Below are 17,202 nucleotides of genomic sequence, written 5' to 3' on the forward strand. Positions count from 1 at the left end.
TCTACACATGGCCACCTAACTAGCTGATAGCAAATTGCTTAAAACCCCCATGTTCACTGTCCAGGGTCCTGAAATGGGTTGTAACCTTTAAATCCAAGTTCTCTATTTCTCGAATATTCAATATTCATTTAATATGAGCAGGAGTTGGAAATTGGACTTTGGAGAACAGAATGATTTTTTTTTGTTTAATGACGAAATTGAGGTTCTTGAAATTGACCCTAAACTCTGTTAACAAAACGTTCAAAATCGAAAGTTCTGGTCACATCCTTCAGTGTTGTGGAAGGGTCAACATGGGGCTTCATGTACCTGTTGTCTATATTATTTCATGATCAACACTGAACCCTAAATTGTATTTACTGAATGCAGCATAATTTTTAATCTGTTTAATAAAACTTATAAAGTGCCCAAGATCTTCCTACTAGCCCAATGTGTAGGCTTATATGACAATTCACTATGGTTCACTTACATTAAAAACTACAGATCACATTACATGTAGATGTTTCAAACAAAGACAGAAAAATAACACTGCGTTTAGTTAAAACTTATGATGTCTGGATGCTACTATGGTGTGAAACTAGATTGAATCTCATTTCTACACCAATCATTTCCAACCTTGTCTGCAGTTATTGCTTTATATTTAAAATACTAAAAACTGAAACGTGTCTCTACACACATGAAACTATAAAGGCTTTAAAAATGATTTCACTCCCTCAGAAATTAAAAATTGTTACCTAAAGTAATTAGTGTGGATTATACTTCATTTAACATAGTTTTAAATACACCTTGAACATAATAATAATAATAATAATAATAATAATAATAATAATAATAATAATAATAATAATAATAATAATAAAAGCAATTATTATGGAGGAACCCTGAGCATGCACAACACTCAACAGGTCACTGCAGATGCAAGCATTTTAAATATGTGTATTCTATTATTATTATAATATTTACGGAAATGTATTTTGAGATTCTTATATTTTTTCCAGCTATGCAAAGAAAAATAAATATGAAGGGTGTGGTCACTACATATAGAGGAAGGGGCCAATCTATACTTGAAATGAACTATAGGAAAAGCACTACACTGGGTTAGCAAAGCATTCTTCATTTCTTCTGAAATGCACCTAAGTTCAAATCATTAAATCCATGGTCACTTCTATTTACTGAATTACTTTCTAAAATCACTTGACTATCAATTCTATTATAATTCAGCAATGACATGGCTCAGAGCCTTTTATAAAACACGTTTTCAATTGTAGAAAAACACAGTTTCTGTTAAAAAAAAGGAATGACAGTAAACACACTTAAATGCATATTACCATAGACCTATGCAATGACTGGCTGACATCTGTGTTTCATCCAACAACAACAGATTGGTATTCAATGCACACATTCTCTGGGTTTCACATTCCTTAGTACAGTCCTGCTATTCTTTATAAATGCATACCACTTATTTTACTTGACTTAAACCTCTTATTCATGTAAACAGTAGGGAACAACAAATCCATATTGATACAGCATTAATAAGAACAGAACACAAGACAGCCTTAAATTAATTTAATATATCCATATTTCTTATCTTCTATGTAATAGCTTATTTTACTTACTTCGCAGTGAACCAGTAGTGGAAGTTTAACACACACACACACACACACACACACACACACACACACACACACACACACACACATATATATATATATATATATATGGACAGGACCTTAACAGGACTATAAAAATGCACAAACGATCTTTGTTTAAAAACAACAACAACAGCAACACCAACAACAAAACACGACATGCTTGTCTGACATTTAAATCGATTAAACATTGCGGTATGTTTGCAACAAAAAAATTGTATTATCAACGTATCTTCGGAGACAGCCTTTCTATTTTGCTGGATAATTCAAAATATATAACTATATAAAGAATACAACAGTATGCATTACAATGTATGCACATAGATTTCAGCTTCGCCTTAAGAAAAACGAAATCACGTACGCTCACTGTTTTGTGTTGCTTACAAGGGACATGCTGCAGATATAACTGAAAATAAGAACAACACGTTCAGTTCTATTTTGAATAACTTAACTAAGGTTAGAACGTGATACAGGGGTAAAACAAGAACATGAAATCAATTTACAGTATTAGGAACTTATGACTTATAAGGCGCAATGTGGAAGGAATATGCGCTCCCTCCCCAGTTGTATACTCACCATTAGCACAGCAAAATTATTTAAGTGTGTGCAATGAATGGTGCTGATATTGGCCACAGAAGCAGTTATGTGGCACCCGTCTGCCCTCCAGCCTCCGTGTCCATCTAGAAGGTCTAAATCCCAATAGGCTGCTGTTGGGTCTACACCCTGTGCGAAGTGCCTAAGAGCAACAGTAATGGGCTGTGAGCGGTTCCTGAAGCTGCACCCATCTGCAAAAGCGACACATTGAATCAGGGAGATGAGAGTGGAAAATTCTTAAACGCTGCATCCAGTGAGCACACATTCTAAATGTATTGTTCGGTGCAAAGCAAACAACAATTACTTGCATATTTGTACAGTCAACAAAAACAAGTATAACATGGTTCATTTCCAACCGTATAACTGTGCATTTTCCTTTTGAGTGTTTGCCATTTACGCGACGGTCTCGTTGCCTGCTTATTTTAACTAAGATGCCAGGTTACATCACATAAAACACACAAATACCAGCATACATGTTTATAATATTTAAAAATGAAATGCACATATTATACCACATCAGTCTTGCCCACAAAGCACACGAATGACGTTCTTTTATGGTGCTTTGGTGTCTGATGTACTGAATATATATATATATATATATATATATATATATATATATATATATATATATATATATATATATATATATATGCCGTGAAATTATACCCGTTTAATATTATTCAGTGGTGACAATGGCATTTGAGATATATACACACGCACATATATATGATATTATATATATATATATATAATTATATATATATATGTATAGATAGATATATATATATACTATATGTGTCATAGTTATATATATGACTGTATAACAGTTGAATAGCAATGACTCATTAAGTTACCGTATATTTAATTAAAGGAGGCTCGTCATACATAGTAAGAGCGCCAGCATGACGTACATTATATACACATTTTTGTCTGCATCGTATTTTTTTTTGTCTTGAAACAACACTACAGCTATACTATCTCATGATACAAGTTTATTTATTTAAAAGAAAATTACATATTTACCATTATGTCACAGTACAGTGACAAACTGTTTTATTAAAATGATATGTGCTAATAGCGTTGTTTTGTATGCTAACATTTATTTACAGATATTTAAAATTAAATGTAGGGTTACTCCCTTACCTAATTTGGAGAAAGCAACTGGTGTGGAAACACTCCTACGTTTTCCGTCATCTGCAAGATTTGATGAATTTCTTGTGCTAGGAAAGAGTTTCCCATTTCGAAAGACAATAAACTGGAGCTTGCAAGTGTAGGTATCAACAGATTGCAATGCCGATGAGCTAGGAACACTCGGTGGTAACTGGATAGAAGCAATTGCCACTGTATTCTGCAGATAAAATAAGGGGAAAAAAATATATATGAATACAACATTCCAGTCGCCAAAGGGTCGTATCAAATTTTTTTTAAACTCCTGTACAACAAGACTGATGAGTTGCCTTCCCTTTCCCAACAGACTGGAATCTACCAAAGAAGCGTTGTAACCATGGTAATGCGGTTTAATTCAGTGCATTAGGCGCACAGTGCATTTCAATAGCTAGCCTGAGTCTATCTGGTCAAGCACCCTGCTGCAGAGGTGAGAATGGTTCTTACCATCTCTGCACGAGGACCCATCAACACTGCAGCAATGACTTAAAGAGACAAGCTACCAGGCTTTACCCTTCACTTGCAATAGAATTAGACAACTCACATTAAAACATTACATGAAATTCTTAAAGAGTTCACTAAAGTGGGTTTCATGATGTAATGAAGACACAGAATAACATTTTTTTAAAGCTCTCATGCAGTATGTAAGGCTGATCTGATTGTTTTTATTGCAAGGCAGAAAGGAATCTGAGCACAACACAAGAACACATCAACTACCACAGTGCATACTGCTTTCCCTACTGCTAAGGGCAATGCTAATTATTAAACCCTCCCACAGCGACTGATCATTTAAAATGTAAAAAAATAAAGACACAGGTATATGTTCCTGCCCAACAATGCAGTTTATTCCAGCCAACTCCAGTCTAGTTACCTAGTGGAATAATCTTTGCTAAACTGCACATTACATATTTGTATAATGTAATTATTTATATCAGTAGCGGCCAGTGGGCAAAAAAAAAATGGGGAGGCAGAACAAAGACAGAGGGCTTGGGTTGGTCCCCATAAGACCCCAGCAGCAGTAGAATCTTATTATTGTATTATGACTGAAAACACTTCATATTATTTATTTATTTGGCAGATACCTTTATCCAAGGTGACTTACAGGTATTACAGGGCAGTATTGTACAGGGTTACAATGCAATAGTAATATTTACATACAGAGCAGTTTACAGCAAGTATAAATAATACTACTAAAATGCAATATATGCTAGGATGCAACAAGTTAGGATTACAAGTTAGATCTACAATGACATATTGGCAGTGTAATAGCGAACGGATAGTGCATTAGTTGAGGATCAAGTAATGTGATGCTTAGGTTAGGTAAGTCCAGGGCATCGGGGTAGATCAAGAGATCTACAAGTGGCTGCTAAACGCATTTTCTCCACTCCACACATGTCAACAACGCTGGCTTCGATTAACCTTGGTTTAATGGGGACTAAACAGTCAATGATTCCAGTCAAGCAGTCACACCGTTTATTTTGTGTCTACTGTCCCATATGTTTTTTTTAATCTTCCTACCATTACAATGGATTTCTTCTTCTGGTCAAAATCTCCTTCCACCACTCAATCATGCATACTCAGTAAAGCAGTGAATCACCAGGGGCAGGGCGGGGTGGGGCGGGGGGTTGAGTTGCTCCTCCAGTTAAAATCAGGGATCAGACTATGTCATCTGACATTGCTAGTACTGTACTCTGTATGGTAAGAGCAGATAGTGTTTGTAACGAAGGCTTGCCTTCGTCGGATGAAAGAAACTCTCTGGGCTACTCCAATAAAAACCTGTGCTTAGATCATGTGATCTGCTACTGATAGTACTGAGTTTAATAGCAGATAACAAAGAATTACCTCCTCTGAGGAGCCAGAACAGCAGTTAATACAGGAATGGTGAACATGGGTTTTGGTTAAAATGTCATTTTTTCTTGCATTTTAGACAATGTTTTTGTTTTATTGAACATTATTATATTATACACAGTGGCTCTAAAAAGTATTCACCCCCTTGGACTTTTCCACATTTTATTGTGTTACAACATGGATTTAATTAGGAGTTTTTGCCACTGATCAACACAAACAAGTCCATAATGTAAAACTGAAAAACAAAATCTACAAATTGTTCTACATATCTTATATGGAAGAAGCCTTACAATTAGCACTGCCTCTGTATGTGATGTCAAATCCTAAAGAAAATTGACTATCTTCATACATAAGCAGATCTTTTTACATAGGCCAGTGTTTTCCTTTTGAATGGTCTGTTAATCTCCACTATCATCAACAACCATAAATCACCATCCCAAAATAGCTCTAATACTGCAGGAGTCTTACAGAATCACTTTCCTTTTTTTGTATTAAAAGGGACACTTACAGCTATGGCCAAAAGTTTAACATCACTTATAATTTTAGGATCGAGACATTATTAATAAATAAATAAATAAATAACTTAGATACGTTATTTAACATCATGTAATCAAAGAAACTACAAAATGAGATTGCAAACCTATTGGAGTACAGTATTTTATACTAGATTTCAAAATGTCACACTTATATGGAAAACTACAAAGCGGTATGTAATTCAATTTATTATCATAATATTATTCAGCAGGTTTCATTCAACATATATGAAGTAAAACTTGTTAATTCCACAGGGTGATGCAAAACTTTTGGCCATAGCTGTACACATGCATCATTTCAAATCACATGCAGAATAAAAACAACTCTCTGTGGGTAATCATTTGGTTTCATATTCGATTACATGCTACACTTAATTTGTCACAAATTATACAATTTATATTGGTGCTTTCCAATGACCAATTTTGTTCAGTAAGGGGCAAAGCAGAATCAATGAGGTTTCCTTCCACTGTTCTAAATGTTTTTAAGTACAATTGACATAAACAACACAAAAGGCTTGTTCTTGCATAGCCATGACCTATTAAGCATCATTGTTGTGTTAACATTGCTCACCAAGTGGAATTAAAAGCTGCGCTATGGTTGCCATGCCAACTGCTGCCTCCCACATACTCCCACAGACCTTTTTATCATAGATTTGAGCCAGGAAAATATTGTTCCCAGAGTAAAAAGTGATTTATAGATGTAACAGAATATTCTTTATTTAAATATGGGATATGGGAGACTGCAAATATAGATTATACCAGATCTATCCAATTACTTTATAAAGATCAGTGCAAAAAAAACAAAATTTCCCCCACGAAGTTAGTGGGCTTACTCTAGAGTTTATACTATAGGTAAACCTCTTCAGAGAAATTGAAACACACACTTATGGCCACAGTAATCCGCATCTAAGCTCATCTGATGTTATCAAGAACAAATATTGGCACTTCAGTCCCCACTCAATTAAAAGAAAAAAAAAAATGAAAATCAATTTCAAATAGAATCATGCATTCCAGATAAATGAATCACAATGCAGGAATAGTCAAGGAAAGCAGAAAGAGTCTCTTTACTATTCCAACAAGGTCTGGAAAAAGATAGCCTGAATTTACAGATAAATGAAATGATCTCTCAGAATTCATCATTGTATATCTACGTTGGCATGGTAGTGATTTGTAATGCGTTACTGGCCTGTTTGTGTGTAATAAAAAATGATAATTATGCGTACAACTACTGTTAGCTTCTAGTTTATCTGCAGACAAAGTAAACCCACTGAAATCTGCAATCTGATGGAGCAGCAGAATAAAGCCAAGTGGAATAGGTGTCTTTCAAAGATAAACTGTATTTATGAGATATTTATTTTTGTCATAGTGGAGTTTAGTCAGTTGTGTTTCAGATGTGTTGTACATTTTCACTGCCAGGTGTAATTAAGCATCATTAAATATTTGTCAGCTCAAAAGTACACATCTTGCTGTCTAATGCAATAAATGCACTGCCTTAAACACTCAACTGAGTAAGTTATTGTATTTGTGCTACACAACCACAGTTCACAGTTCATAAGTTGGTCTAATACATTGTTTAGAGACCCTTTCAGTATGACTGTTTTTACAGTTATCAATGCAGTTCAATGTTACATGTACCAATTTTTCCACCATTTTCTCAATTGTTAAGTCTTGCACTAACACTGCAGTATTTTGCATGCAGCAATAAGAAACACTGCAAAAGACCTATGAATATCTATGCAGTTGTTGTTGTAAGGAAAAAAAAGATGCTATATTTAAATCTTGTGCAACAAGACATCTTTTTTATGCATATGTGTTTATAAATAAAAAATAAAAATCAGATCTGCATATTTTGGCATATTTTAGTATATTTAATGGAAGTAAACCTGGTAACCAGGTAACAGGTAACGTAATGGGATATCTATGTACATTTTCACTTACAAATTGCAATATACAATACTACACACAACCCTGAAGTGTGTTTGCTGCCTTTAAATGAACTGGTTAGCAAAATATGATATGCTACCAAGTGAATCTGAATGGACTTTAAGTCTTTGATAATAGAATACATGCATCTTCTATGATGTTAATTACTTAATATTGCTATGTATATAATACAGCACAGACCTGTTTAACAGCTTCATTTCAAACTACATTCCAAGGACGTATAATAAATGCAGTTTTGCTGTTGTGCACTGGGTTTTAGGAATATGCACTAATTCATAAGGCCATGTTTCTTTTGATATGGCTGTTTTTAGTATCATAGTTATATTATTCTGGTGGTCTCCATGGTAACCTGCTTAGGTAATTGTATTATTTAACATTCCTGTTTGGATCTTTGGAAAAGAAAAACCACAAGCAAAAGCATCGTATTTAAATTATGGGAGGCACACGGTTCAAGTGTTGTGACTTTCTTCCAATATCCTGGATATCCTTGAGTACGGCTTACTGTTCAAAATGACAGGAACTTGTAATGTAGGTAGGTCATGAGGTAATGAGTAAAAGCATGTTACTCAAAGACATTTCCTCCTAAATAATTCCTAATAATGGAAACTCTTGACGGTAAACTGTCAGAGCAAATCCTGTAGTGCCCTCACATACTAACTTGTGTGAGTCATCATCAGATTGATAGCATTTAAACCAAAACCCATTTGGTCTTATTTTTAAGACAGCTGTTGTTGTTGTTCGATTTTTATTTATTTATTTTTTTAATGCCCAACAGACCAAGGTGGGCGGGCCAAGGCAGCCGGCACAGTCTGCTGTACTGCGGAGCTAGTAAAAATACAACCCCTTGGAGGACAAGGTCCGCTGTTGTTGTTTTGTTTAGTTTTTTTCACCTAGCTATAGCACAACACAGGCATGAGGGTGTACCGCGTGTGCACTGCAGATGTGCCAGCAAGTTAGGCGGGCCGAGGTAGCCGACGAGGTCTACTCTACAGGGTCTAATAAAAAACATACTGGATGCTTGTTTCACTGATATATACACAGTGTATATATATATATATATATACACACACAAGAGAAGACACTACCAAGGGGATATTGGTACTTCAATGGTACCAAAACATGTACATTTCCAGCCACTTATGGTGAAATTGACAGGTAAAGAGATTTATACCATGAGCCCTGAGATACTAACAGTCACCTATTTTATTGTATTAGGAAAAAGGCAATTACCCCACACATTTACACACTCCCACTGCTTTCTTTTGACTTCAGTAAATCCTACAGATAACTTTAAATTTACATTGAACAGCACTCGGAAATGCTTACAGTAATCAAGCCTTTATATTTATGCCTAAAGTTAATGCTGTCACCTTAGAAGAGCACTTCATAATCAAAACAGTACACTTTGTAGTGCTGCAACTAATTCAGCATTGTAATTTGGGTATTTCATTTAGTAATATTAAGAAGAACTCCATCACATTTGGCTTCTTGTTTGAAAGCTTACTGGTAAGCGTTTAAAAGACCAATGTACTAATTTGTCTTTGTCAATTTAGTACATTAAAAAAACTATTTAAAAAATGCTAATGTAACAATAATAATGAAGACAACAGAAGTGTCCTGCAATAGTGTCCACATTATGATCCTGAACCTGCCTTAACGAAGGATGTTAAATGTGTTTCTAATGATTAACCTAAATACTTCAGTTATTATGTATACTGTTCAGAGCTTCTTATCTTCTCCTGTCTTCAATCAGTCAACGTTATCAGTGTCTGTATGACTGCACAATACAACGAGACAATATGAACCCAAGAGGGTCTGTTTTCAGTAATGAGATGCCAGCAGAAGCTTATGATTTAAATTAATATACAACAAAATATATGCACCCATAAGAATTGCAAGACACGTGATTAGCATTGGTCTTGTTCACGAGACAAAATGGTTTCACTGCAAGCAGAAAATCAATACTACTGCTAATCTAATGCATTGGTATGTGTGTGTTTTAGTCAAATGAGGCATTTACTTTTAAGAGTCGCAATCCAGCATTTATTGGGACACAGACTATTAATAGGAATAGTGCAGAATTAAATCATAGATTTCAATTTAGATTTGATTGAGAAAAAATAGACACCAGGGTAATTGGTTTCCTCAATTTGCATTTTTATTTAAGTCTTTTATGTACAATTGGAAGGGACTGGATGACGTAATATATTTGTCCTCAGATCTATGCTTTGCAGCCCTGTTTGAAAGTTCTAACGGTTACAGCTCTGAACACAAGGGCTGCGATTGGGGAGGACATACTGCATTAACACTTTTGACCTTCACTCTTGAAGTTTGTGGTGTTGCAATAAGCTTTCATTTCCTGTACAACCTATACTTTGTATAATCTGTGTGCGTTTTAAAACACAGTTACAATTATTCATTTGTAAAACCTCTGCTTTGTATAACCAGTTTGGATGAGAATGTATTTACAGTTGGGGGAAGGGAAGTAGGTCAGAGAAATACAGTAAACGTTTTCTTTTATTCTATCAAATAAAATTGGATTTAAAAATAAATAAATAAATAAACAGAAGAGCCTGTCCATGCATGAATAACAATTCTTATTAGCATCAAAATTAAAAATACAACACAATCCTCTCATTATGATGCTCCATTCTTAGACCCTTTCTCATTGTTGTCTCTCTTTCACATAGAGAAAATCACAGCAGTAAAGAGTAGTTCTACTGTCACCCAAAAAAAAACAAAAAAAACCCCAAAAAACACATGGTGTAATGCCACATTTATTAACTTTACATTTACAATAGCTGAAGATTGTTTGCCCATAAACTAAACATGAAAATATTTGCCCTTTCGCAGAGGACAGCACTCTGTCTCCACATTTGACTGAAATCAAGGACATTGGATGCTCAAAAATTTAAAATCAGTCAAAAGCTAGATTGTGCCATTTCAAACTGCTTACTTCACAGATGTGTAGAGGCAGCTAATACTGGTATGGCAAAGCAATTTGTAAGAATGTGGTGATGTTGCTTCAGTTAGGCATAGGATTATCCTAAACCTTGACCTGAGGAGCTGGATTACACACCTTCTGAATCAATTTTAGCTGCATACTATTGCACAACTGCAGCTGTACACATTTCTGTGTACCACTGAATCAGCCAGTCCAACATTAATGGAAACAAGCTTTTGCTGCCGTCATGAAGAGTTGCCAGCTTGTGTGGTTTTCATTTTTCATCATCATATAGCTTGACTCCAATGGGACCTCCAGTATTGATAACTGGCAGGAAAAGAACAGCCCTGGGTGCTTTCCTTAATGAGTCCATTCTTGCCCTTTCTTTTACTCACTGACTACCTTTTGAGACAGACTGTAGCATTGCACTTGGCAAAAATCCTCACTAGCACCACAGCACCACTGTCAACTTCTGGAATGAAGCGACATTCTTCAGCAGCTGAATGGACGCTATGTCAGGTCCACAAGACACAGATGTCTAGCTGTCACAGATGCTCAAGAAAGACATGCACAGCATAGCACAGCACAGCACACACATACTCCCATTATGTAACTTCCTTTTCTTTACCTGTCTGATTTTGAATGTGAAATATTGATCTTTGATGTTGTCGGAAAAATAAAAAGGTGGATTTTTTTTTATCATCCATTTTTTTTATTATGCTTGAAATTGCAGTTAATTAATTCATTTATTCATTTAATTATCCAAATCCTCTATTCAACCAAACATCTATTTTCTTACCTCTTTATTAATATTGTTACTGGTCCCCTTATTGTGTTGAGATTCTTTTGGCTCATTTTTTTAATTTTTTTTTTAGGATATGCAAATATCCCAAATACAACGCTGTAGGTAAACTGCGTGCTTCCTGGTAACGTTGCTATAGGAATTCACATGGTAATACTGCAGCTAGAACACGTGAGTGAGTTTAAAAAACATGAAGTGCTAAGCTACCAGAAAGCAGTTTCAACTTTAATTTTTTTTAATATATTTAAATATTCAAATTAAAAGTATAAAACACAAGCTAAACAAACATTCTTAACAGCAGAAAGGGGGGAGGGAGATAATAATATTGCTTGTGCTAATACGATTTAAAATATCCTTTAAATATCTGCAATGAATTTTGGAGATCATAAAAGGTTCAGAACTAAATTGATAGGTTGTCTTGGTTAGGAAATTAAGTGCTAATTTGAGCTGCCTGACACTAAAGCCTGCTCTGCTGGAGCCACTGTCTTCTGAGTGGTTGAGAGTAATTCTGGCTGCACTTATAAAACATTTGTTATACATGCACATATTTAACTAGCTTTAAACTTTCATAATGAATACTGCTACCACTTTATTTAAAACATATTGCCAATGAATTAACATATAGAACTCTAGCTGATATCTGTGGCAGAGCAAAGCTCTGCCCTTTTAAATTGGCAGGGATGGGGTTAACTTCCCCTGCCTGCCTGGGTTTATTATGTTCAGGTGGCTGGGGTTGATTAGTTGATTAGGTTGATTAACGATCAATCAGCGCCCAGCCACCTGATATAAAAGGAGGCCTCAGCTTCTCATTGGGGAGAAGGGAGCTGAGGAAGCAGGTTGGTGTTTGTTTTGTGGTTTTTTGAATTTTCTAAATCCAGTGAAGGCATTGCCCAGCCTGGAAACTTTATTTTTGTGAGTTTTATTTTTGCTTTATTTGTGTTTGAGTATCTGTTATTTTGCCCTTGTGCACTTTATTTTTGTTTATTTATAATAAAACAGTTATTTTTTTGAACTGCAGTCTGTCTCTGGGCCTCTATCCACTCGCCAGCCTGCCACATTTGGTGTCAGAAGTGGGATAGCGCCACCTAGAGGCTCAGAGCAGTATTTATTTTTTTTTGAGAAAAAAAAAATGGGAAAGAAGAGCAGACAGTGGAAAAGGCAGGACAAGCAGCAGCTGAAGAAATGTAAGCTGCTGCAGCCACCGCTGGAGGACCCGGCCAGCCTCTTCCCCTGGTGTTCCTGGTGTGGGAAGGAGGACCATCGTTGGCGGTCCTGCCCAGACGTGCCACCGGCAAACTGGTGTGGCCGGTGTGAGGAGGACGGCCACAACTGGGCAGGATGCCCCTACAACCAGGCCCAGGAAGAGGTGCAGTGTTCACCCCGGGCATCAGGGGCCACCCCACTACCTCCAGCACCACCACCTTCACCACCGTCCCAGGAGATCTGGGACTGGTTGATGCACCCTGAGGCAGACCTCGTCCACGATCTCCCCATAGTTATCAACACGCTGTGGCGTCGAGATGGGGAGAGGTGGGAACAGTGGGAGGAACAGCACCACCCGGCCTCCTTCCCAGAGGTTGCCCTCATGGTGGTTAATTACCTGGCGGTAGACATGGGAGATCCACCGGTCACTCCAATAAAGAGAGGTGAGCCGCCTTCCCGAGAGCCAGAGAGGGGTGAGCCGCCTTCCCGGGAGCCAGAGAGGGAGGAGGAGCTGCCGTTCCCCAGAGCCAGAGAGGGGTGAGGAGCTGCCGTCGTCCCCAGAGCCAGAGAGGGGCGAGGAGCTGCCGTCGCTCCCAGAGCCAGAGAGGGGCGAGGAGCTGCCGTCGTCCCCAGAGCCAGAGAGGGGCGAGGAGCTGCCGTCGTCCCCAGAGCCAGAGAGGGGCGAGGAGCTGCCGTCGTCCCCAGAGCCAGAGAGGGGTGAGGAGCTGCCGTCGCTCCCAGAGCCAGAGAGGGGTGAGGAGCTGCCGTCGCTCCCAGAGCCAGAGAGGGAGGAGGAGCCTCCGTCGCTCCCAGAGCCAGAGAGGGAGGAGGATCTGCTGTCGCTCCCAGAGCCAGAGAGGGGAGGAGGATCTGCTGTCGCTCCCAGAGCCAGAGAGGGAGGAGGATCTGCCGTCGTCCCCAGAGCCAGAGAGGGGTGAGGAGCCGCCGCCGCTCTCAGAGCCCGAGAGGGAGGAGCCGCCGCCGCTCTCAGAGCCCGAGAGGGAGGAGCCGCCGCCGCCGCTCTCAGAGCCCGAGAGGGAGGAGCCACCAGAGGGAGCCGGGCCGCCGCCTCCGCCTCCGCCACCAGAGGGAGCCGGGCCGCCGCCGCCGCCTCCGCCACCAGAGGGAGCCGGGCCGCCGCCGCCGCCTCCGCCACCAGAGGGAGCCGGGCCGCCGCCGCCGCCTCCGCCACCAGAGGGAGCCGGGCCGCCGCCGCCGCCTCCGCCACCAGAGGGAGCCGGGCCGCCGCCGCCGCCTCCGCCACCAGAGGGAGCCGGGCCGCCGTCGCCGCCTCCGCCACCAGAGGGAGCCGGGCCGCCGTCGCCGCCTCCGCCACCAGAGGGAGCCGGGCCGCCGTCGCCATGCTACCTTGGAGATTCGGGGCCCCCTCAACCAAAGAAGGCTTGGGGGCTCCGACATCAACCCCGCCCACCACCACCCACCATAACAGCCCACCCAAGGGACATAATTGGACTCTTGGGGGGATGAGGGGGGGGGGGGGGGGGGGGGGGGGGGGGGGGAGTTGGCCGATTGCGGCCGGTGTACGTTGTACATGGGGGGAGGTGTGTGGCAGAGCAAAGCTCTGCCCTTTTAAATTGGCAGGGATGGGGTTAACTTCCCCTGCCTGCCTGGGTTTATTATGTTCAGGTGGCTGGGGTTGATTAGTTGATTAGGTTGATTAACGATCAATCAGCGCCCAGCCACCTGATATAAAAGGAGGCCTATTGCTTCTCATTTGGGGAGAAGGGAGCTGAGGAAGCAGGTTGGTGTTTGTTTATATTTTTTTGAATTTTCTAAATCCAGTGAAGGCATTGCCCAGCCTGGAAACTTTATTTTTGTGAGTTTTCTTTTTGCTTTATTTGTGTTTGAGTATCTGTTATTTTGCCCTTGTGCACTTTATTTTTGTTTATTTATAATAAAACAGTTATTTTTTTGAACTGCAGTCTGTCTCTGGGCCTCTATCCACTCGCCAGCCTGCCACAATATCTAATTATATTTGTCCTATATTTGACTTAGCCTACTATAGATGTGCTTTGAATATCAGTAGGTGTCTAATATGAAAAGTGGGATGTAACTATTACTTTTTCTTTGTGATATGGTAGACATGCAGTATTTACATACTTAAATACTGCTTTTCTTAACAAGCATACACACTTTCACATTTTTTACAGTACTTATTCTGAGACAGCGGACAAGCAAAGGCATGTTCAATGAGTAAATACCACATTAGTCAAGGTTATTGTAATGCAATCAATTAGATAATACCTATTCTTAACCAAGGTCTGTTTTACAACCCTGCATATATCTACTGTAACAAAAAGCTAAACAAAACCATACATGTAAGCATGTAAAGAATGGCAGCCATTCATTCACCTATCTGCTCTTCAGCAAATGCGGGTGGGGGAGACGACAAAACAACATTGAAATAATACATAAGCTTAGCCTACTGAGTATAAGTCTACTGAGAAAGTCACTTTCCAATTGAGGAGATTTCCACAGGCCAACATTTTGTACAAGTGCTTTATGTCAGAATGGTAATTACCGGGGTTTCTGTTTCTCTTGTAGTCTCAGGGAGGTGTTTCAGCAAGGCTAGGTGTTAATATTTCAACACTGGCATGGCTAAGCTGAATTGCAGGCATACTCAGAGGGTTTACAGCACAAAGAAGATTACAAAGTAAAAAACAGGGAAGCACATTCTTTTGCTTTCTGTACTTGTCATTCTCTGTTATCTTATGAGCTACCAATAAACAAACAAACAAGCCGAGTCTATGGATTTGTCATATACTTACCTACTACAATGTATGTTAAGATGATTCAGAGAGACATTTTCTACTTTAATGGTTAAATGTCATGTTTTTTAAAGCTCATGAATTCTTCATACGATTAAAGGCATTGCACTCATCTACTGACATGACTGACGATGATGGAGTGAGCTCTAGACTCTCAGAAATGTCTGGCTCAACTCTAACTTGCATAAATATGCCAAAAATGTTCCATTTGCTGTCTCATCGGGTTAAAACGTTAACTTAACTGTTTTAAACAGAGGCCGTGTTAGTTTTGACATTGGAAGCTGAGAAACACTTTAATCCTCATATGTTCACGTATAAACATGTAACCTAATATATGTGTGGTTAGACTGCACAAGTTAAAAAGTAATCGGAGTGGAGTACAGTATGTTTCATTACCATAGACCTTTTTAAAGTTCTTCCCAAGTTCATCACAAAACATGGAATATTTCAAGATGGAAGTCAACATTTTTACTTAGATGAGTGTATTTTTAAACATGTATGGCACAGACAAGGTATATCTTGACAAACCATGACATCCTGTATTGATAGTATGGGACTAACAATACAGGAAGGCTAACAAACTCGCCTATTTAATGCCATAGCATCCATCCAATAAATACATATCATATGTCGTGGCTTTTCATGACAGATCCTTCATGTATACTATACACTAAATTTCATAGATAATGTAAGCTGTTGTAATTAAAGGTTTAATACCTCTTTTTTCTATTTTCTACTTTAATATTTCAGTATGCTTTGAATAACTTGCATTGCCTAAAAAACATAAATTAAACCATCTATCGTGTCAAATCTACAATGCTTTTTAAAAAAAGATTTAAACCCAAAAAGATAACATATTTATATTTGGGATTGTACTGCATGATCCAAATGGACAAACTGGCCAATGGTTTTTAGCCCAGTTTTCGCCCCAGTTTGGAATTCTCAATTATTATTTTTATCCCGGTTCACTGCTGCAACACCCCCTGGATCCAACAGCGAAGCCACCAGACCCATAAGAACATAAGAACATAAGAAAGTTTACAAACGAGAGGAGGCCATTCGGCCCATCTTGCTCGTTTGGTTGTTAGTAGCTTATTGATCCCAAAATCTCATCAAGCAGCTTCTTGAAGGATATCAGGGTGTCAGCTTCAACAACATTACTGGGGAGTTGATTCCAGACCCTCACAATTCTCTGTGTAAAAAAGTGTCTCCTATTTTCTGTTCTGAATGCCCCTTTTTCTAAACTCCATTTGTGACCCCTGGTCCTTGTTTCTTTTTTCAGGCTGAAAAAGTCCCTTGCGTCCACACTGTCAATACCTTTTAGAATTTTGAATGCTTGAATTAGGTCGCCACGTAGTCTTCTTTGTTCAAGACTGAACAGATTCAATTCTTTTAGCCTGTCTGCATATGACATGCCTTTTAAGCCCGGAATAATTCTGGTCGCTCTTCTTTGCACTCTTTCTAGAGCAGCAATATCTTTTTTATAGCGAGGTGACCAGAACTGCACACAATATTCAAGATGAGGTCTTACAAGTGCATTGTACAGTTTTAACATTACTTCCCTTGATTTAAATTCAACACTTTTCACAATGTATCCGAGCATCTTGTTAGCCTTTTTTATAGCTTCCCCACATTGCCTAGATGAAGACATTTCTGAGTCAACAAAAACTCCTAGGTCTTTTTCATAGATTCCTTCTTCAATTTCAATATCTCCCATATGATATTTATAATGTAC

General features: G+C 38.7%; 1 protein-coding gene across 1 annotated transcript in view; it reads right to left on the reverse strand.

Moving 5' to 3' along the window:
* The window catches only part of LOC121326021 (adhesion G protein-coupled receptor A3-like), a 97,073-nt gene that overhangs the window by 23,599 nt on the left and 56,272 nt on the right, over positions 1-17,202 (reverse strand). Inside the window, exons 13-14 of the mRNA XM_041269160.1 lie at positions 3,384-3,588; positions 2,223-2,431 (exon numbers count right to left, since the gene is read on the reverse strand). Coding sequence (XP_041125094.1) covers positions 2,223-2,431; positions 3,384-3,588 — 414 coding nt within the window. The remainder of the gene's footprint in view (positions 1-2,222; positions 2,432-3,383; positions 3,589-17,202) is intronic.

The sequence above is a fragment of the Polyodon spathula genome, chromosome 13 (genome assembly GCF_017654505.1).
Source record: "Polyodon spathula isolate WHYD16114869_AA chromosome 13, ASM1765450v1, whole genome shotgun sequence".
Lineage (NCBI taxonomy): Eukaryota > Metazoa > Chordata > Actinopteri > Acipenseriformes > Polyodontidae > Polyodon > Polyodon spathula.